The 22,898-nt window shown below is 44.4% G+C and overlaps 1 protein-coding gene and 1 long non-coding RNA gene across 9 annotated transcripts in view; one reads left to right on the top strand and one right to left on the bottom strand.

The window, feature by feature from the left end:
• Positions 1-22,898, top strand: part of ADAMTS9 (ADAM metallopeptidase with thrombospondin type 1 motif 9) — a 79,230-nt gene that overhangs the window by 46,021 nt on the left and 10,311 nt on the right. For both annotated transcript variants that reach the window (XR_010368666.1, XM_064432930.1), the window contains exons 29-32: positions 11,036-11,203; positions 15,189-15,362; positions 20,447-20,617; positions 22,081-22,275. Coding sequence is in view for 1 of the 2 variants with exons in the window: in XM_064432930.1 (XP_064289000.1) it covers positions 11,036-11,203; positions 15,189-15,362; positions 20,447-20,617; positions 22,081-22,275 (708 nt within the window). In the remaining variant the exon portion in view is untranslated. The remainder of the gene's footprint in view (positions 1-11,035; positions 11,204-15,188; positions 15,363-20,446; positions 20,618-22,080; positions 22,276-22,898) is intronic.
• Positions 912-12,358, bottom strand: LOC135308145 (uncharacterized). Of its 7 annotated transcripts, XR_010368677.1 has the most exons (6): positions 11,222-12,358; positions 10,394-10,501; positions 9,128-9,306; positions 8,271-8,333; positions 5,344-7,328; positions 912-4,087 (listed from the first exon to the last, which is right to left on the bottom strand). It is a non-coding gene; the product is annotated as an uncharacterized LOC135308145 (long non-coding RNA). The 7 variants fall into 7 exon arrangements; XR_010368674.1 differs by having other exon boundaries at positions 8,271-9,306; XR_010368676.1 differs by having other exon boundaries at positions 5,344-8,333.

The raw sequence follows: 22,898 nt of genomic DNA, 5'->3' as shown, positions 1-22,898 counted from the left end.
CCCTGCAGGATTTGCCAGCTGGGAGGTGCTGCCAACATTTTTTTTACCTGTGCTGGACCATTTGCAAGAGCCAAAGGTGTGGACAGAGTTGTGTTTCATTCTGGTGTCGCTCAGCTTCTTCGTGGCTGTTGAGGAGCAGGCTCCAGGGCTGCATCTGCTTCTCAGGGTGCAGTCCTCTAGTCTGGTGGTTTTCTTTTCACCCAGGAAAAGTTCCCTTGGCTCCACGCTGTTGTATTAGTCTCAGTGGGTTGTCCTTGCTCTCCTGGGAGCAGGTGGGACATCTGGCAGACAGGTGGAGGGCAGGGACACCCTGTCCTGCCTGCAGTGTCTCCTCCCAGCTGGCACAGGGTCACAGCCCTGGGGAAGGGGCTGCAGGGCTGAGCCCCCATGAACTGATTTGATTTTTCAGTCTCATTTACCAAGGTTGGGCTCTGACATAGGGGACCCAGAGCTGTTTGAAGACTGAGAAGTATCTCTGGGGTCCCCAGGGCTTCGTGTCCCTCCAGCAGAACACTCCACGTGTATGTCTACCTCGTGCTACTACTGTAGGTAGTAACGGCCAAATTTTTCTCCTTTAGTGTGGTATCACCTGGATTTGCTTTAGCTCTGTCATCAGTTGCAAACATCATTCTGTAGCTGTACATACTTCATCTGTTGGGATGGAGTGTCACTACCATATTTTTTTGGTCACTTTTGAAACAAGAGTATAGTATTAGCTGAAACTTTTCAGCAGTATGGACTTATGTATTTATGTAAAAGTGTATTTATTTTTCCAGTACTGTTATTTAATTTTATATAAATATTGCATACATTTACAATGTTTAATGTTAATGTTGAACAGTGAAAATTAAAGACAAGTAGAATGTAATCATAAATGAATTTGTATAATGATTTCTTGAGTCTTTTGCTAAATTCAGATCATATACTTAGTTTTGGTAACTTTTGCTAAATTTTCTGAAACGGTTCTGCAATGTTCCATCTTTTATCTGGCTTTTCTTTTACTTGCTTTGTTCTCCAACAGAAATTGTCATTCTCAATGATTAAACAAACACAGTTAAAGGTGTATGAATTACAAAGTTTGGATAACTAATTTATTGCAATCATCTGACTGGCTTAGCATTACTCAAATTTCAGTGAAATTAGTACTATAAAATACATCCAAATTAAAGCAGAGAGAGTCTGAAGCACCCAACCTGCAGTCCTTGGGCAAAAATCCACTGGGATTTTATACAGCAAACAAGTGATCTTTATCTGGCTGGTTAAATCCAGGTTTGGAAGAGATAATTAAATGGATAAACAGATTGTATGTGTAAATGATAATTTTACAACAAGAGACTGGTGAGATGTCTTGTCATTTTAATGTATGTTCAAAGAGGGCTAAGAGGAGGTGACACTTTTATTCCCTTGCTTATTTAAGAACATGTATTTACCCACTGCAGAATTGTACACCATGTGATAGACCTGACCTTCTTATTAAAACCATGCTTTAGAAAACGTGCACTGACTGTCACCAGAATACAGAGAGTGTTTTTTCTCCTCTGAATGCTTTATGGTATGAATGCAGATCTCCCTACACACTCTCAAATCCCGAGAGGAAATCTTGCCATGTTCTCCAGAATAAGGGAGGTGTTCCCAACAAGAATTATCCATTGCTTCACTTAAAACCCAAAGTTTGGTTTTAATAAATATGCCCATATATATACCACATATATAAAATATAGGCATAACCTCCCTTAAAGCCCCTGTCTTGGAGCAGATTTGCTCTGTGCAATAATCTCTGATATTTTGAGTTTGCCTTAATATCCAGCTGTATCCTGATACAATTTAGGAATAATGCTGAATTACCTTGTTGTGGGCTTCTCGTTCTGAGTTAGGAAATGGTCACAGATAAGGTAAAAACAATTCCATCTCACAGCACCCTGTTTCAGTTGGGTGAGTCATTTGGGTTTCACTGCACAGGGCAATGATCATTTGACTTGACACTCTGGAAAATGGGTGGGTGAGGTTTAGATTTATTTGGGATTTGTTTGGGTGTTTTTCCAAAAAAGTATTATAATTTTAAAAGTAGTCTGCCTTGTCAGGTACTTGTCAGTCTTGGGTATCTGAAGTTCAAGCTGCTGGTGCAGTGGTTGTGTAGCTCTCAATGCTTCCCAGCTCTGTATCCTGTAGGCAGAAGTGCTGGTATCAGAGTCTTTGAGGGCCTTTTGCTCTAATGAAGACTCAGAAGCTTACTGTCCAGTAATTAGAGCATTAACCAGCTGAGTTCTAAGCTCTCTCATTGTGGATGTGAGTTCAGGTGTGGGCTAGAACAGCATTGGTTTCCCTTGGCAGGAAGCTGGTGGCATTGATGGCTTTGCAGGGCTCTTTGGCTGCACACAGGGATAGAGCAGCAAAGGAGCTCTGAACTGGGAAGTGGAAAAACTGCCTGGCCAACATCTGTGTAGGCAGCTGGCACTCTGGAATTTTAATCTTAAAGTTGGTGTCAGTGGAAACTTTGGGTTATTTGTATTTAATTCTTTGAAAGCCTCTACATGTTGTTTGCAAAAAGCCTTCCCTGTGCAGCTGGCTGAATATAGGCTGCTCAACAGCAATATTCTCTGTGTCATTGTTCTGATAATGTTCATAGCAGGCAGGATGTCAGGTCTTGCTAAGGCAGAAGTGATAGCCAGGGACAGATTTGGTTGCAAGTGTATATAACTCTGCTGTCCCCTTCTTCTCCTCTGCAGAAAATGAATTTGCTGTGACAGCAGCATTGCTGAACTACTCTTGGGGTTTTGTTTGAAGAGTCTCAGCCTGTTGCTCCTCTGAGGCAGTGGTGATGGATGCTCATGCATCCTCACCTCAGTGCTCACAGTTGGTGGCTCCAAGGCAATCACAGCTGGGCAAGCCAGTGGTACCCAGCTGCCCAGTAGAGTCACCTCATTTTTTTCATCTCTTTTCACCCTAAAATCTCCAATTTTTGTTTTCCTTTCCATTTTTATTTTTTGCCTATTATCACCATCTTTCATTACTCCTTCTGTTTCTGTTTGAAAAAGGAGAACTGTGTAAGTATACTTTTGTAATCAGTTCTCAGTCTCCTCTTTGCTGGTGTTGATGCTCCATTAGCAGGAAAACAACCATGGAAGCCCATCAGCTACACCCTGCAGGTGAGGGACCACCCTGGGGCACTGTGTGCTTGACACTGAGCCAGCACCTTAGTGATTCCTGGACCAACTCCTCACAGGACTGATTTCCTGCAACTTAAAGCTCAGCTCTTGCAATCCACTCTCCTCCTTGCAAGCCCCCATTGGTCTTTACACCCCTCATGACCTTTTAGTGTGATGGAGAAGTAAAAGGACTGGTCAGCAATGTCCCTTCTGACCTCCCTAATCTGGTGCCTAAATGCAGAACAAGGACGAGGGAAAGGAGCTGCAGAGAATCTCATCTGCTGTCCTTAAACAGCCTCTCCTGTTGTCACTGCCAGGACAGGCAGGAGCTGGACCAGTGTTCAGACTCACAAATGTTATTTTCAGATATCTTTAAAATCTTCTCATCCCTTTGCCCCCAGACAGTGCATCTTCTCCCCAAGTTCCTCAGTGTACTTTCCCACTCAGAGCAGTCTCTTTCCTCCCACAGTGCAGTGGCTGTTTGGCTGCATTTGGCATGCCTCTGTGGTTGCCTTTTTACACCTCCTCCCTTACACATTTTCTCAATGAAATAGCCATTTTCTAGGCCTAAACTCAAACAAGAAGTGGTGAGGCTGCTGTTCAGCAATGGCTGGCTTCAGTCCTTGTGTTATGGGTGGCCCATCCCTGGCTGCAGATCTCCTGCACATCTGCACATGCCCACACAGGAGAAATAAAGCAATAAATAAAAGGACAATTGCTTGGAATATTTGTCTCCCAAAGCACTGGCTCTGAGTACAGGAATGCATGAGACTGCAAGGGACACATTAAAGCAGTAACACACTTTCAGGGATGAGCTGTGAAATGCAGCATCTTCAGGCAGATCCCTGAGCTGGGTTTTTGGGAGGTCTGCCTGCAGTTTTGCTTATTTTCCAGATTCACACTCTATATTCCACACTGCAATCATTGCTGTTGCTCAGATCCTAGGGATTTAAAAACAAGGATGTATAACAATGAGGGACATTAAGCACAAAGACATTTACTGTGCTTCTAACTTTCCCAGTGAATGATTTGTGCAGTTATTAAGAAAAAAATGGTGTAGTCAGTCCTGTTCCAAAGACACTTAAAGCTCTATTCATATTTTAATTTTACTAGCTCACAGGGGAGGTGAGTGAGCCAGCAGCATGGCTGAAAATCTGTCTGATGCCCAAGACCATGTACAGGTTGACAATATTTATCCCTAGTGCATTAAGCCAAAATTCTTTTTTATAAAGTGGGGGAGCAAGCAGCAGCCCAGTGCTCTTACAACCCCCCAGTGTGATGCACACCTGTGAAGCAGGGCTGACATTTCTTGGAGAGCTCTTTGCTTTGTGTTTTACTCCATCCAACACAGAGAAATCCTGTTCTGGAACAGAATATCTAAATGGCATTGTAGTACCACTGTTCACTGGAAATATGAAGTGTCAGTTAGCTGAGGCACCTTGCTGCTTCAATTGGTACTCTCCTAGGAGTGCCACAGCATGGAAAATAGGCTTCATCAGTACCTTCCACATCCCACTGAACTGGTGTCCTTAGGCAGCTCACACATCTCCTCCTAATCTGAGGAAATGCCTCCCTCCCTGGAGAGACCTGCAGTGGCTCTATGGGGCTTTTGTTTGTTGTTCAAGGTAAATAGTGTGGAGCAGGACAGGGACACAGCTTTTAGGAGAACTTTGTGTGCCCACAGCCCTCCTAATTTCTGTGCCTGGTGAAGTCTTTTGTGGTGTAACAACAAGGCAGGGAGAGAAGGTGCTGCTTACTGGGTGGATGCTACAGCAGAGGAGATGCATGGCTTCTCCTGCTGCAGTTATCTCTTAATTCTCATATATCTTGTGAGGTTTCCCAGCTTGGGGAAACTATTGTATTGACTTTGGCACCCAGGGCCTTAAATCTTGCAGGAGTTAAAGAACCCAAGAGCATCCTTTCCTCTGGGCAATTTGTGCTGGAGCAATGGGCTCCAGACACACCAGCTCTTTCTTCCCCTGCAGCAACACATTAAATTGGACCCTTTTCCTATCTTTTTCCTGTTTTTTTTTTTTTTTTTTTTGTTTTGTTTTTTTTGGGGGGGGGTTTTGTGGTTTTTTTTTTTTGTTGTTGTTGGTTTTTTTTTGTTTGTTTGTTTTTTTTGGAGGGGGTGGGGGGTTGGGTTTTCCTTGGGTTTTTTTTAATATGTTATAAGACATCATCTGAGGCTACTCACCAGTCCCTGCAGCTGAGTTTGGTAGTAGAAAGGTGAAGATGTAGTGATTTTTTTTTTTTTTTTAGAAGATTTCTCCCTTTTGCAGTAATGACTTGGGAAGCTCTTGTGCCTCTGGAGAATGGAGACCTTGTGGGCACTGCAGAGACAGGGCAGGCCAGCATGGAAGTTCCCTCTTGCCCATGCCCAGGGCAATGAGGGCTCCTTGGGAATACTGGGGCAGAGCCTGCTCCTGTTCAGACTGGGCACTGTGCTCCAGCTCCAAGAGGCCTCCTCAGAACACTTCCACAGGGGCTCTGGATAATGCTCACAAACACATTCAGACTATACATTCCAAAATCCCTAGTGTTCATGCCTTTTTTTTCAATCACCTCATTTCTCTGAGGAATCAGTTTGGATGAAACATTTCTAAAGCCTCTTTCAAAACTGCAGTGCAGTGCTTTGGTGTGTTTTGTTCAGGTCTCTGGTCCATTTGCCCTCCCTTAAATGTAGAGATCCCTCTTCCTTTTAAATGTACAAAAATCACATGTACTTTTTGGCCATGCACCAGCTAAAATTACCATGACCATACACGCTCAGCACCCTTGTGTCTTAAGTCATGGCTCCTTAGTTTGTGAGGAAAGGAAGGCCAAGCTGGGTGACTCCTGCCCTGCTTGTATCCCCACCCAGCTTTAGGAATTTCTCACCATGCCACTGCAGATGGGCACAAGACCATGATAAAACACATTGGTCAGAGAAATAGGGCTTCAGAGCAGCAATAAACATTTCCTAAACATCTCCTAAAGTGTTTCAGCCTTGCTTTCAGCCTGTCTCACTGAAGCCAAGGGGATTACCTGCTGAAACACCTTGCTGTTGTGAAGCCACAGAGCCCCTGTTGCTGAACAGCTCACAAAGGTTCCAACATTTTAAGATTCCTGGTGGAGGTTCAGCTGGTGAGGAAGGATCCAGGCTTTCATTGGTGATGTGTCTGTTGATGTCCTTTGTGCTCAGAGATTTCAGAGGTACAGAAGTCACCAGAATATGGTTTCAGTATCTGACAGCAGCAGTGGTGGTGGCAGTAAAAGGTGATACAGACTAATAGGCTGCTGAAGGATAGCTATGAGGGTACATTGTTGGGTTTGCTTGTAGTTGGAGAAGTTTGCTGGCATCCAGGAACACAGCCCTCTTGGAAAATGGGTGTAAAGCATTGGAGGGCTCTGTTGCTTTTCTGCTTTATTTCATCCAACACATTTTGTCTCAGATTGTTGGAAAGGATGAACCAGGGCTTACTTACAGCTGCTGACTTTCCGTAAAATCCTTAATGTGGGGCAGTCTAAATCTACAAGGATTGATTTTAATTTCCTCTGAAAAGTTGCTCCTGGCAGAATCTGATAAAGCCATTTTCAGTCTAATCCTTCCCAGCCCTGCCCTTGCTGAGCTATCATTCCTATCTTTGGGAATTCATTGGGTGATCTCCACAGCTTGCATTCATTGTCTTAAATACCTCCCAAGTCGTTGTCTGCTGATGCACGGTGGGTCTGAAAAGTGGTCTGACAGCATTTTCTGCAACTTTTCACTTCTGGGGGACACTGTTCCCAGGTTCTTGCTTGGGATATGCCCTTCTGCCCTTTGTGGAGCTGCCCCTTCCATGCACAAAGCTTACAAGGAGCAGTGGTTCCATTTCTTCTTGACTGCTCTGTGGTACCTTTTTCTTGCCAAAATCTGTTCATTTGTGCCCAGGGCTCTAGAGTCCTCTTGGTGCTGAACTGACCCCACTGCCAGAAATTCACCAGAAATTTTGGACAAAATTTTAAGAGATTTTGACCATATTCTGGTTTTCTTCCTGCTGCCAGCCCTATGCATCAAGTAGCAGCCTTTCTATTTTAGAGAGGTCTTAATGAACAAGATGTACCCTCATCTCCCAAGCTATGAGATCAGGAGATGCAGAAGGGGCTATTTTAAAGCAATTTGCACACACTTGGTGAAACAGAATGATCATCTCCTAAACTCTGAAACAGAAAACAAATTTTTTGTGGGCACAAAAACACAAGCAGAGCAGAGCAAGTCATTGCAGATGTTTAGCATTGCATTCTGACCTTTATGGAAACAGTTGATATGGAAATAGTTCTGCTGTATTTATTTAAACCTTTTTTCTTGAATTTATTTAAACTAGGCAGTATATTTATTTGAAAATATCAGCAGCATGCCAGTCTCCAGTTCTTGGCATGTTAACAACACTAATCATGCAATAAACATAAAGCCCTTAAATCTGTGCTAAGTGCTTTGATCCTAATGCTCTCAGGAAAGTTCTTTTGTTACTGTTCTCCCTGTAAAGTGCCAGGTGCAACTCTGGTGGGTTTAGGAGATAATAATGATAATAACAAGGGCAAGGTTTGCTAGAGTTTTAGAGTGATGGCTATAGCTGATTTTTCAAAATACTGTTTCTCTATTATTTTATGCACCGCAAACTTTTTGGTGTTTTTTTACAGAAACATAACAATTTGTTGTTTTCACACCCTCCTCCACGCGTGGCTGTCCTCCCAGGTTCATCCAGGGGTGCTATTTGCTGTTGTGCCTCAATCACAGGCTGTAAACAGCCTTTCAGGGCAGCGTTTTCCCACACTTAAGTGGAAGGCAAGTTGACCACAGGCATGCCCAAGTGCGTGTGATCCTTGACTCTAGGAAGCTGATTAGTGAAAAAATTCCATTCCTAGTACCTGGCTACACCTTCAGGGCTGGCCCAGAGGTGCTTAAAACCGGTAGAGGCTTTTCTGTTGACTCAGAAAACCTTGGATAAGGTGAGGTTGTTATTCCAGAGAGCCACCATCTGCCCCCAGTACTTGGAAGCATTTTCTATGGGGGGGGAGTGTGGGGAAAAAGTTCAAGAAAAAGAGGAATGTGAAGACAGTGGTTTTGCCAAATGTTTTGAGGAAGGCAAGGTCAAAACTTACCTCATTGTGGTACTGCTATTGGTAGGTACCATAAGCAGGCAGCATTTGCAGCCACGAAGAATCCTGTTAATGAAATGCAAAGTTTATCCAGGGTCCACAATAATTGATGAGGCTGATGGTGGTAGTTGGGTGTGGCACTTCCCGGACTCACATGGTGTTGAGATGCAGCCCACTATTAAATTATGCTTTGCATGTGGCTCCCATATGCTTAAAATCTGTGTGCCAGATAAAAGTTGAATACCTGAGATGAATTAGATGGCAGTTATTAAGTAGACTCTTTGCAAAGGAATTTTCAGTCTCTGATACTTGGTTAAATTAGATTATTCAACCTTTCTTTTCTGTCACTGCAAATGAGATCATAACTCAAATGTGCATGAAAGCAAACGGGTGGTTTAGATCTGAAAATGCACAGCTGCCTAAATTTGATTTATATTAAAGGCAGACATAGAAATGATTCATTCCAGCATCTTGGGAATTACATTTAAGTATTAAAAAAATTAAGCAAATTATGCCTCAACCTCTGAGTGCACCGAGGTTTGCACGCAGACTTGTTTGATCATGGGATCACGAGATAAATGTCAGAATCAGGCTCCATGCCAAAGTTAAGCATTCTGTAGGGGAGTCATAACTTTGGAAATAACTAGGACCAAATTGTGTGTGAGATCAAGTATTTGTCAACCAGCTTCAGGTCCCCAGAAAGGTGCTTGCATTGTTGCACAGTGTGGTTAGTCTTACTTCAGGATAAGTAGTGGATCCCATATATTTTTTAAATTAAGGGTGCTCTGGGCTGTATTAGCTCAGGATGTGGGACATGAGAGAGTCCTGATCAATGCTGTAAATTTACTCTTTAACTTTACCTGTCATAGTAAAGTGGCATAACCTGCGTGAACACTGTTTACCAAGGAACACTTGAATTTTTGTTTAAGCATCAGTGTTGGTGTTTAGTCCAAAGACAGTAAATGGATGAAAATACTACAGGTTTAGAACTGGGTTTTGTAGGATGTGACATTTCTGTCTTGTTGCTGACTTTCGTTGCCTGGGGAGAGAAGTAGAGAGAATGAAAAAATTAACTTCTGATGAAGATTGAAGGCTTATAAAAATAGGGTAACATTAGCTTGATCTTTCTTCTCTTGATGCTAAAGAAAATAAGTGAAGTTTATGGATTTGGCTAACTCATTAAAGTTTTATTTTATTGCAAGGGACAGCATTTCTTCTGTTTTTTAGTGCAAGGTTGGATGTTGCTTGTTGGGTTTTTTGGCCTATCTTGATCTGGGCTCAGGAAAACTCAGAGGCCACTATCCCTGCTCAGCCTCTCAGAGGAGCATCATTGATGGCTCTTAAAGCTGTTGATCAACAGGACCTCAGTGATCTTTTGTCAGTCTGTAGCACTCTTGCAGCAGGAAAACAGCCTTTTCCAGGGCACCATTTATACAAGCTTTTAAGCATTAATATCTGTTTTTTGGAGCTACATCCATTTCTCTCTACATTGGTCTGAACTTTTCCATTTAGAAACTGCTCTCTCGCTGATTTTGTTGTGGGCTGAATGAGCTGTAAGTAGGGCTGTAATATAAAATATTCACAGGTGTCAATGTATATGCCAATTTCTATTCTAGTGGCTCTTCCAGAGCTGCTATATATATCAATTTTTTAGGTTTCAAATGTATTTATAGGCTGGGAAGAGCTTAAGCTGTAATATATTTCTTGGGAAATATACTGATGGAGTGACTCCAAAATGAAGGTTGAAGCCTCATTTCTACATGTTTTCTCCATTCTGAAAAGAAAGCAGAACATTTTATATGGAGAGATGGTTAGAACAGTGTGTTTGCCCTCAAGGATTAAGCCAGTATGCTTATGATGTAGCATGTAATGAAGAAATGGAAGCTGAGTCTCTGGGTGCATCATGCTGAGTAAGAGGCTTGTTCTACATGAAACTGTCATATTAAATTCGTGTCGTGATTCCAAACCCCTTTGATTCGTAAATCTTTGGAGGAGACTAATCTGAAATCAAAGTGAAATTGCTTGGGGTTTGCATGCCAGAAGTGGTCACATTTGAAAAAGTTCAGTGAACCTGCAGAGGGAGGTTGAAATTAGTTGCTTCACTACAAAGCTTGCAGCTAACATACCTGCTGGTTTGCTTTTTGCTTTGATTCTCCAGGCTCTGCCTTCTTGCCACCTTCTGAGTTGTTTTCAAAATGCATAAATCTTAAGGATGAACATGTCCTGGTTTCAGTCTGTTTAGTGAAGAAAAAAAGAAAAGTCAGACTACACTGATAAAACAAACACGAGCTTTTGTACCAAGGACAAGGAAATGCTGCACTTTTCTGCCTTGTCCTTTGTGCAGTTATTTCCCTCTGTGAAGGTGCAGAGCACACTTTACCCTCCTGATTTACCAATATTTGACATCCCTTTGTACCAAGGTAAATGGAAATGGTTCCTTTCAAGTTCTTCTAAGTAGATACTGAGGGCTCCTGCCTTGATCCCTGTAAGATGACTCTGCTCCTTTGAAACAACTGGAGCAATGCCAGGAATCCAGGCTGTTATCCCTGCTGAATGTCAGCTGTATTCTCTATTTTGATACTGGCATTTTTGGGGGCTTTGACCATGAATATCACACGATATTAAGTGCCTGCACTCCCCTCAAGCTTTGTGTAGCCTGCTGGGGACCTGGGGAGGTGCTTTTTGGTCCAGCTAAAAGAAAATGCCCTGGGAAGCCATGGCCCCTGTATGAGTGTGCAAGCTGATCTGTTATTACTTTATATTTACAGTGTTCTGTCTCCTGTGGAAGGGGCCAAAAGCACCGCAGTGTGTACTGTTTGTCAAAGGAAGGCAGGCATGTAGAAGAAGAGAATTGTAAACACCTTGCTAAGCCCAACGTGCAAAAGAAATGCAGAGGGGGCAGATGTCCGAAGTGGAAAGCAGGAGATTGGGGCCAGGTGAGACATGTTGTGTACCTTTTTGCACCTTTTGGTATTCTTCCTCCATCAAACTGGTTAGAGCCTGGTTTTCCCATCACTTCTGTCCTCGTGAATTATTCAGGGATGAAGGTTTTTGGGCCAGATCCTGGTGTAAAACAGTGCAGCTTCATGGACAGCAGTGGAGCAGCACAGATTTGTACCAGCTGAAAACTAGGCAGCTTGCTTTTAGTGTCTATCTGAAAGCAAATTCCTTGTTGTATATTTTAGGGTTTTTCTAGAAACATCATCAGTATATGATATTAAAGAGAATCTACTATTTATTCATGTTTTAATATAATTTAAATATCATATCTCAAGTAAAATCTTCCTTAGTTTTGAGAAATAAATTCATTGCTTGATTTTCCCTTGTTGAAAAGTCAGACAGTGATCCATAGAGCAGAGGCTGCTGAAAATGAAAAAGTATTTTGAGTTATTAAACTTCTTGCTTGCTGAAAGCATACCTTGAATCCTTTTTTCCTGAAAATAATGTCTTTGTCATCACCTTGAATCTGCTACATCACATTTTTAACTCTGAACCTTGCTTTTCCCTCTACCTCATTAGTGTGCTAATCAGAGGAATTATTGAAAATCCCAGACTAAATGAACTGTTAACTTGTAAAGCATCGTGTTCCCTTGCATTCTGTTTTCCCAGTTTAGGTACAAAACACCCATTCTCGGGGTATTCCAGTTCCCTGAAAGGCAAACCATTAACATTGCTACAGGCACACATGCAAATGTTAGGACTAGGACAGCATGCTGTTGATTAATGTCCACTAATAAAAAGGACAATAAACCCATTAATGATCTGTGATTGTTTTCAGACTTGTATTAGTTTGTTTTTTTTTTAATCCTTACCAATGGATTCACAGCATAGGAGTATTTACCATGATGTGGGTGAGGGGCTGAGTGCTCGTTCACCAGGGAGGTTCAGTTACCAAGGTCTGGGCTCTTTACCTGAGGATAGGAGCATCCAGCTCATGAAATCCACAGTACTGCTCCCATACTGGAAATTAAGTCGATATTATTACCTTTATTACCTTCAGGACTGCAACCTCAGTTTTATACAGGAGCCAGACTAAAATGAAATGGAAGGCCATTAGACAGTCTTGTGGTATCCAATTTGCACCTTATTTAAGTGACTACTCCTGAAAGCAGTTTTTACTTATAATTGTAAACATAATAATGTAATGGTCTGTCAATTGCATTAAAATACATTAATACTAATTGGTAAAAGTAAGTGGTTTAAAATTCTCAGCTTTCCACTGCATCATGGATATTAATTTTATGCAACTAGAGAAAGAAACCCAAGTTAATAGGAGTATGAGGTGATTTATGGTCTAAGGTAATCTGTCACGAGCAGGCAATTAAGGAATATTTGTATGCTAATGATAAGGCTAAGAACAGGCTTTTCCAGGTGTAGCTCCTCAGGCCAGGTTCCTGATGCAGGATGTGCTCAGCCAGCCAGCATCCTGCTTGGGGAGAAAGTAAAGGGGTAGAAGCACTTATGCTACAATGTCAAATTGGGCTTTTCAAAGCCCTGTCAGATGCTGTGACATGGATCTCTGAGCCTCACTGGTGCTGGCAGCATTTTTTTTGCATGTGACAGATGAAGAGTTGGGAGTGCTGGTTCTGGGTCCCTTGTAAGGGGTGTTCAGGGCTTTGCCAGAGATTTCATGCCTTGGAACCAAGCTGGATTTAGGTGCTGAACTTCTGATTAAGAGCATGAAACAGACACGAGTTTGGTGCTCTGTATACACAGTAGATCAGGGTATAAACTGGGCATGAAAACTCCATGTGACTTTCTCTATCTCCAGTGACACTGTTGCAAATAGGAACCGTGATCAGTTTCCACTTCGATATCCATAAAAACCCCTAACTTTTTGAAGGTCTGATTGTCTCAGAAAGTTAATCCCAAAGCTGAGCTGCTGTTCTCTTTCTCCTGAAAAAACCAGCAAAAATCTGCATGAGAAATAAGGCAAGGTTCTCCCATAAAAGTGCATCCTTGTGTCACTGTGTATACAGAGGACCCATTGCACATGCCTTTAGGTGCTGGAGGTTTTGCCTTCTGGAAAAGGAACTACTGAGAAAATGAAGATCAAAAAATACAGGAATGCTTAAAAATCAGTCTCAGTTGGACACAGGCTGTGCTGGTGCTCCAATCCTAGGTTTTTTTTCTCTATGGATGTTTTGTATTCAGAATGTGGTTAGTTCTTTTCTAGATTGTTAAGAACCCACTTCCCTGGAGCAAAGCATTTTTGATATATCTCTAAAAAGGCTTTTTCTCCAAGTTTTAAGTGTGTTTATGTCTGCACTGAAATATCAGATTTAATGTGTTTGTTTCTCCTAAGTGGTGTCAATTATGGCCATTTACCTTTCATTTAACAAAAATACCAATATTTATTCTGCTGTCTGGTATTTGCATACTTCAGCTACAGGCTGAAATCCAGCCCTATAGAAAAACACAGGCAGAGCATCAGGTAGAGTTTCTGGCACAGTCCAGGGACCATCCTCTGCCCAAACCCAAGTGTCACACACAGTGCAGCCCCTATGAAAAAGCCACAATGTCACTTGTGCTCTTTTATCCATACCTGGGCTTTTAATGTTGGTGATAAATGCAACTCAAAAGATATCTTAGAGCATGGTAGGCATCCTGGTGTATTTGTTTCTCCAAGTTTGTGCCTTTATTCAGTTTAAGAGTCCCCTATGGAATGTGTAGGACAAAGAGCACTGTTAATCCCAGGGAAGCAGCAGCATATGGGAAGCATTTGCATCAGTAGTGACAGAAATCCCACTGCTGCTTTCAAAAGCTACACAAAAATACTCCCACCCTCCTATGAATATCTGAAGCCAGACAAATAGTCATAGTCAGCTTTTCTCTGGTTTTCTTGGCTTTATGGGGCATTTGGACAGTAAAGCAAAGAGTATTATGGAGGAATACAGCAGAGGGAATTGCTTCCCCATTAGGCACCACTTAATTCTCTGCCTTAAGAAGGCTCATTTTAGTGGACCTTGCAGTAACAGGCTGTGAACTTATTGTCTTAGTTCCTGATATATTAATAAGTAATATTAATTGTTATAAATAACTAATAATCATTGTTAATTCAGCTGTGCCTTTAATACATACCTTTATTTTTTATGCAATTCCTTCTACAAATGCAAATTCTCTGTACTCCAAATCTGTATTGTATACTTTAAGGTCTAGCCAGGAGGAATCTGTTCTGGGGGAATATTAAGTACTGCTAAACATGTTAGTGTGCAGTCACAACATTAAGAAATGTTGCGTGAAAGAAAAAATAAGCTGTTAATAATATTGCAGTATAGATAATAATTTAAAGATGTCTGAGAAACATAAAAATTCAGGCATTTGTTGCTGTGCCTTGAAGTTGGGAGAATTGTGCCTACAGTGTAATGAAAGAAATGTGAAATGCAATTAATTTCAAAAAGACGTTTGTTTTCAAAAACTAACTGTATTCCCTGCCTTGGTGCATGTGCATGTCTAGATGCATGCTGAAAGAAATCCCAGCTGTATCACACCTTTCCCTCTCTACAGCTACACACTTTCTTCTATACAATCCAAGTTTGCTTTTCATTAAAGCCCACTCTGTTTGTGGCATTTGATGTATTTTGAACTATTACTTTTTTGAACCAGTGCCTGAGAAGCAATACTCAGAGCAAATCTCAGAGCCTGCCCCGGGGTGGTTTAGTAGAGCCGCTATTTTGCAACAAAAACAGATTTTTCAATAAAAATCCTGTCCAGGGAGTCCTGACACCACTGAAGCCACCGGCAAATATTCGCACTGGCTTCAGATTCCCGTTTTTCCCTTGCGCAATGAAAAGCCTCCCTTGGGAGTTGGATAGAGCATCGCTGCCGGTGCCGTGGAGCCCAGAGCAGAGCCCGAACCCCCTGAGCTTACCGTGGTGGCTGCCATGGGGGGCTGCACTCACCTTCTGTCCCTTCCTGCAGTGCTCCGTGTCCTGCGGCCGGGGCGTCCAGCGCCGCTCCGTGCAGTGCCACAGCGGCGGCCCGAAGGCGGCCGAGGAGGCCGAGTGTGACCCGGCCAGCCGGCCACCTCCACAGCGGGACTGTCACCTCCCCGCGTGCCCCAGGCACCGCTGGGCAGCCGGAGAATGGCAGGCGGTAAGCAGGGACCCCCCTTCCCCGGCCCGGGTCACGGCTCTGTGCGCTCAGGCGAGGCGCCATGCTGGAGGGTCGGGGTGTTTGGGTTGCAAAAAAAAAATAAAAAGAGGCAGAGGGAAGGTTCGTGCGTGGTGGCTGAAAGGGGGAGAGGAGAAATGCCTCTGTAGGGTTAATTTATTGCTTCTGCCCTGTGTTTGGCTGGGATCTATGCAAATACTGAGCAGGTCTTGGGAAGGGCGGATTTGGGTCTCTTCCAGGAGGCCCTGCTGCGCTGCTCCAGCCTGAGCCCTGTGCCTGGAGGAGATAGGGAGCAGTGGGAATTCCCTCTTTCCTGCCCCATTACCCCAGCTCCATCTGACATCCCGATCCTGTCACTGAGCTCCTGGTCTTTGCTCTTTTATCAAACCACGAGCAGTGCTGAGATCAAGTCTTCTGTGGGAGATGATGCTTTTCTGTGTGACCAGGATCAGTTCCCATCAAAAACAGCTCGAGACTGAAACAGGGGATAAAGCTGCTGCTCCAGTGGTTTAGGGAGTGACTCCAACTCTCCTGCAGTGTGGGCATGAGTGGCCTCAAGGCTGGTGGGTGGTAGGAGGATGAGGGGATTCTGAGCAGGAGGAGCCCTCCTATGCATTGCCAAGAGGGTGCTGTGTCAGCCCTCAAATGCACAGAAGTTTTTGGCAGAGGCAGTTCAGACCAGACACCAAAATGATTCCTTTCATTCTGTCTTTGTCCATTTCTAGCCACTGCACGTGGTACCTCAGCCTGACGGGAACAGGACACACAAGTTTATCTTCATTCCCCAATCCCAGCAGTGCTGGGAAGTTGGGTTTATAATCCTGTGTAACCCAGCCACGAGTGCAGGAGGCCAGAGGGGGCTGTGCCCTTTCCCAGCTGCTTCCCAGTACACAGGGAAGTGTGATGGGAAGCAGCAGGAGGTAAAGCCAGGCTGGTCACACAGTGGTACCAGATGGAAACATCCCAGCCAGAAAAGGAAATGTAGGAACAGCTGAGGGGGCTCCAGCAGCTTCATTGCAGTTTTAGTTTTAGTTTTACAGAGCCCATTAACTCCTTCAGGGAATAAATTTAAAGGCAGCAAAGGGGTCACCACAGCATGTAGTGCCAGTCCTTACCTAGTGCTGTAATCAGCCCTGAAAAGAAACAGCTCCTGCCCCATCCTTTCATAGAATCTTAGAATCATTAAGTTGGAAAAGACCTCCAAAATCATCAAGTCCAACTTTCAACCAAGTTTTGTCCTCTCTCTCTTATTTTTCCAACTTCTCAAAACAGTTTGGAGAGGCGCCTACCCCCACCCTTCCAAGCCCTCGATGGGATTCAAATCCTGATGTTTTCTGGAGTTTTCCAGGACTCCCCATTGCACTGGGCAAATTTTGAACATATTGTGGAGATTTGTTTTGTCCTCCAGGGAGCTTTACTAAGAGGATGGACTGGAGGTTTCCTCACCCTCATAAGTACTCATAAGTAACCATGAACAGGAAAATGAAGGAGCTGCCCAATGTGAGCTTGCCCCTTTGGCTGATTCCAAGCATTTCTTCCAAGCACTTCTTATTTTGTTCTGGTGTACACAGTGAAAAAAAAGAATAGCAGCTCCCCCCCAGCCATAGGCAGTGTCCATGAGGAGGCACAGATTGCATTGGTATTCTCTGAGCAGGGAGCAGCAATGAACCCAAATTGGCATGGAAGGCAGGATATAAATAACATCTCAATGCTGTCTTGTTCTTGATTTCTAATCTTTAAAAGGAATCTCTCAAGAGGTTTTGGGGGTTTTTAATTGTTCCTTTTTGTTGTTGTTGTTTAGAAAAAAGTGTTGGTCTTGACAATGAGAAGGAATATGAAACTTACTGGAAACCATTTACTGCTCTGCTGGTGTATCACCATTAATCACCTGTTCTCAGTGCCCTCACCAGGGAGAAGAAAGTCAATAGAAAGAGCCTTGCTAATGTCAAAATAAAATTCAGACTAGAGTCACAAAGAAAAAGGAAAAATTGGGAGAAAGAAAGGTTTTTTTCTTTAATATGAGCCTCTGTGGAAGGACAATACATGGTTCTGGAAGCTGCCATGCAACTCCTGAATCTTTGACGTTTGTCTTTTGGGGGAAAATTGTGCCATCCTTGCCTGATTTGAATTTCAGAGTTACCCAAGGCATGTTTCAAGTGTTCATGGCATAAGGGGTACATTTCATCTCTGTGTCAGTTGTTATATAAAAAAAAGAAGAAAACAGTCAATGCTTTTGCAAAACAATGCCTTTGGGGTTATTTTAATTATTATTATTGCTCTTCTAAAGCAGTTTCAGAAGTGCTTGAAACAATCCTTAATTTGAACTGCCAGGAAAATAGTTCAGAATTTGGGAAATGAGGTAGAAGAGACAAATATTGTCAAATGCCTGACCTGTTTTCAGATTTTGCTATCAATAGCTGTTACAGCCTGGCCCCACTGTTTTGTGTGAGATTTAAATCAGTCTTGAACATGAGAATTCATGCAAAATTTGTCACTGCATTAAAAGGAAAAATAGCCTTTCCATGCTAACTGAACTGTCAGCTTTCTACATGAATAATGTTTTATAACTTTGGGGTGGCTGATTGGAACCTCTGCAGTGTTTCTCTTTGACTTAGTTTATGATGGTCTCACTATCTTTGAGCCTTATTTAATATTTCAGTGGGATTCTTCTAATTACCAGTTACCCTTAAAAATACAAATAACCAAAGTTTCAGCTTTTGATGATGACAAAATGCACAGAGCTGGCTCAGGTTTATTTGGCCACACAACTGTTATTTGCAGACAAACCCAAATCAGGCTGGCCTGTGCTTGGGAGAGTCAGTCTTTCATCAGGAAATAATGGTTTTAAACAAGGATGGGCTTTTGATGTGATAGCTCTTCACTGCCAGTGTTAGAAGATGCCTTGATGGCATAGACATGGTTCACCCTCTTAAAGTGAAGCTTGAGCCAATGTACTTTGCAAATTTAGTCTGAAATATACATTAAGGAGATGAGACAAAATCAGGCTTGGTTCTTCCCACTCCTTTCAAGGTGCCTCCTTTGGCTGTGAGGGATCATGGAACAATTCACCCTGTATTGCTGACCCCTGGCTGGGCTGGGAAATGCCAAAGCAGAGAGGGGGGAAGCTTTGAGCATCCTGTGACCCCACTCCCACTGAGCAGGAAGGTCGGGGTTCAGGCTGCCCCAAAAGGTGCCTGGAGAGCTGTCAGGGAAGCTCCCTGAAGATGGAGCTGTGGTGACATTCACCACATTCACACATGGTGACCCCCTTTCAGTTTGTACTTATGTAATAGGGAGATAACCAGAGATGGGCAAATATAGCTCACTTTGTTTGCTTTCTGGGGAAATCACACTCCAGCAAATTCCTCCAACCCCTGTAGGATTGCCATGTTTCAGCACAGACCTAGAAGGAGCTTCCACTCCAAGGACTCAGAGCAAGAGAGTAAATAAGGTTGAAAGCACACAAAGCCCTTGGGGTCTTCTGGCAGACTGCAGATTTTGCAATGTTGACTGTTGCCTAAGAGCTCCTAAGTTATTCCTTTGGAATAAATGCTGCTTTGTGGAGCTGCCTCTCCTTCCCCATCCCTTTCCACTTTGCCCCAGTTTTAAATATTTACACCCAAAATGATGTTGTGCTCACTGCTGCTCTCCTGGCTTGCTGCTGCTGCCACAAACTGATCTGATTTTTCAATATTCTCAAATAATTTACAACCCTGGTTCTGACAGCCAATTACAGTAACAGGGCCATGACAGTGCCTGCATTTTGCAATTAGCTGAACCCACTAATAGCTTCCTAATTGTTGGCCAGCCAGGAGAACAGGAGCTGCTTCAGGGAGGCTGGAAATGATGTTTGGAGGGTAGGACTCTAACTAGATTAAACTGGCACAGTGTTCCAAGCCTAGGTGACTTCAAGCAGTGTTTCTGTACAGATAGGGATGGTCTGATTGGATGTTTTATCCTTTTCATTAAGGGGAAGACATTTCCTACATGTTCTATAAAATGATTATTTTCATGCATTTTTCTCCTCGTTAATCCAGTTAGTTGAAAGTGTTAGAAGTCCATTACAGGCAATAACCAAAAGAAAATAGGGTTTTATCTAGACAGCTGCTCTTACACTGATTTATTTTGTTTTATGTGTTTTTCTAAGATGCTCTCCAAGGACAGCCTCACTCCCAGGAACACAGCCTCACAGTCAGGCTCGTTTTTCCATGACAAGCAGAGAAAGAACTGAGTCCTTGAAATCTCCAGAAGGACCTGGGGAGCAGTTGTACTTGTCTGGCATGGGTTGCCCTTAATATCAGGCAGGGCAGTGTTTAAAAGAGAATAAACCTGCAGGGCTGCCTCCACTGCAGTGGCTGTAGAGTTGTGTTTGAGCCTAGGCTGGGTGAAGCTCTGAGCAACCTGCTCTAGTGGAAGGTGTCCCTGCCCATGGCAGGGGGTTGGAATGAGATGATCTCTAAGGTCTTTTTCACCCAAATTATTCTATGATGATTCTACGATTATTTGTGCCCCATGCCAAGGCAGAGAGCTGGGAAGGAACCCCCCCCCCCCCCCCCACCAGCCATAGCCAGAGGTGCAGCAGTGTGATTTTTGCAAGGGAGATGGTTGGGTTGTCATTTGTCATTCTCCAAACAGCTGTATTCATTAGGGGCTGAAATAATGGGGGTTGGCCCTCTCTCCTGGCCCAGCATGCCCAATCCTGCATTTTTTCATCCTACCACAACTGGACCCCCACCTCTGCCCCATCCCATTATTTGCTACCGTGGTTCCTCCTCTCTCCTGGGGATGTGGGTCAGTACCTCCAGAGGTACTAAGATCTGCCCCATGCCAATATTTGCTGCTGTGGTTTCTCCTCTCTCCTGGGATGTGGGTCAGTACCTCCAGAGGTCAGGAGCAGTTGGTCACAGGCAGCAGCACGTGGCACAGCAAGGTCCTGGTGGAAAATTTTCCCCCAGGTGATACCAGTAACAGCTCAGAGGGGTTGCTGGGAGGAGGGCTGGCTCTGGATGTGGGTTCATTCCCTGGAGTCCCTCGGGGTTGCCTGAGCTGGTGTTTCTTGCACGCAGTGCACGAAGACGTGCGGGGAGGCGTCGCGGTTCCGCGAGGTGCTGTGTGTGGATGAGGAGGAGCAGCTGCAGAGCAGCGGCCACTGCGAGGCCAGCAAGCGCCCGCCCGAGGTGGAGAGCTGCGGGCTGCCCCCCTGCGAGTACATCTGGATCACGGGAGAGTGGTCAGAGGTGAGGCCCCATCCCCATCCCTGCACCAGGCCATGCCCTCCTCCTCTCTGCACTGCCCCTGCCGAGGCATTGCAACCCCAATCAACAGCTGCTGTGGGTTTTAATTCTTATTTTTTGGTTTATTTCGGTGTGCAGTCTCCCTGTAGAATAGAAAGGAGCAGTGCTGTGGCAGACAACCAGGATATTAAAGACTCAAAGCAGCGTGCTCAGGGTCCTAGCTGATATTGTCTGGAGGCAATTTTCTTCCAAAGCACAGTGCATTCAGCAGGCACCCTCTTTGGTTTTCTGCTGGTTTATTTCATTTATTTAATTAATTGGTTCTATTCCCATCCACTCCCTGGGGGCTCTGGGGCCCTGTGAGTTGTGTAAGGGTCCAGATGTGCATCATGGGGAGAGGCAAGCCCGGAGGTGACCATGGGGGCACATCCTTCCTCAGTGCTGTCTTTGCAGGGGCAAGGACCCAGAGTGAGGGAAGGCAGGACATTCACCCTCACAGCTGGGAGGCAAGGAAAATAGATGAGTTTTCCTTGCAGCGGGCGCCGCATGCGGGAGGACTCAGGCTAATCTCAGCCTGTTTCCTTCTGCAGCCAGTGAAGGATTATTTTCCAGTTGGAGAAACAGCAGAGGGAAATGACAAGGCAGCTGCTGACACAGCACTGATTAAAGAGAAAGAACAAGAAAAGGGAAAAAAGAAAACACGGCAGGACTGAGGGGAAGGAGAGCCAAGCCACCTGAGATAGTGCAAGGAGGGAGAAACGTGGATACATGAGAATATCTCAGAGCAGCCTGGTATCCTGAGTGGTTTCTTAAGAGAAATATTGAGCTGCCTGTCAGGCTGGAGCTCTGGCCTCTCCTTGCCCAGGCACCCTCTACCCACCCCCAATGCCTGGGAGACCACCTGGGAGCACTCAGGCCCATGAAGACAGAGAGGTGAAGAGAGCTTACAGAGCCAGAGGTTGGCTCTCCCAGGTCCCATTCAGCCCTTTGATGAGGAAGGCAGAAGTGCTGTTCATCCTCTAATGGCAATGAAAAATTTCTCATTCCTCTAGATGCTGACAAGTGCCTGCAATTCGGGTGAACCTTGACCGTTTTCTATCTCTCTGGGAAAAAAACACCACCAAACCAAAACAACTAATAGAGGCATTTCCAAATTCCCATGGATCTTCTGCTCCTTCTTTGTGCTTGGGAAGAAATAACATGTGGCCAGGAGCCAGCCTGGAGCAGGGAGTCCTGGAGCAGCTGTAGATCCAGCCCAGAGAGGAGCTGGGTGCTCAAGGATAGTGTCGGGCACCAGCCCACTTGTAGTAGCCACTTACAATATTCATGACTGGCTTAAATAGATACCAGGGATCCCTTGAATCAGTTTCCTGTGTTAAAAGCTGTCAGGCCTGCTTTCCTCCCCTCCCATTTTGGGCAGCCTTCCTGAAGCAGGTGGTGCTCACCAGCCTCTGCTCTGCCCGCAGTGCTCCGTCACGTGTGGGAAGGGATACAGGCAGCGCCTCGTGTCCTGCAGCGAGATCTACACCGGGAAGGACCACTACGAGTATGGGTACCAGAACATGGTCAACTGTCCTGGCACACAGCCCCCCAACATCCTGCCCTGCTACCTCGGAGAGTGCCCCATCTCGGCCTCCTGGCGCGTCGGCAACTGGGGAAGCGTGAGTCAGGCAAACTTCTTTTGTGGCCAAAAAGACTGGAACAACCTGGGTTTTTTTTTAGGCACAGACCGAAGGTTTGGCAGGGGATTGTTTTAGAGATGCTTAAATTAATGCATGGAGTACTCTGGTGCAGCAGCAGGCCTGGTGTGTGTAGGGCTCCATACAGACTGAACCCCTTCGTATGCAGGAGTCCCAGCAGCTACTTTTAGCTACAAGTAGCTGCTGAAAATCCCATGAAAATTGGGATGTAGCCAACGCTTATGGCCCTGCTGATGGCCATGCTGAATGCTTAGTCACAGAGTGGGGTCATTGCAGAAAACAAGGGTATGAAAACCTTGTGCTGGAAGGATTGGTGGGTCACTGGCAACTGCAATTGATCCTGCTTGGCCACATGTATGAGAAAGACTTGGGAGCCAGCATTAGGCTGAAATACTGGTCATTTGAACCTTAAAATTATTTTTTTCTTGCGTTTTCCTCCCCCTCCTTCTCACAAATGCTGGGACAGGTCAGGGGAAAGAACCTAGCCTTTCTGCTAAAGTTATTTGTGTTGAGCCTCTTCTGGGACCTGAACTACAAGATCAAATTTTAGTTAAGGTGATAACATTTCACTTCTTAGGGCTTCT

The sequence above is a fragment of the Passer domesticus genome, chromosome 9, assembly GCF_036417665.1.
Source record: "Passer domesticus isolate bPasDom1 chromosome 9, bPasDom1.hap1, whole genome shotgun sequence".
NCBI classification, from domain to species: Eukaryota; Metazoa; Chordata; class Aves; order Passeriformes; family Passeridae; genus Passer; species Passer domesticus.
This window is presented reverse-complemented; position numbering and strand designations above follow the sequence as displayed.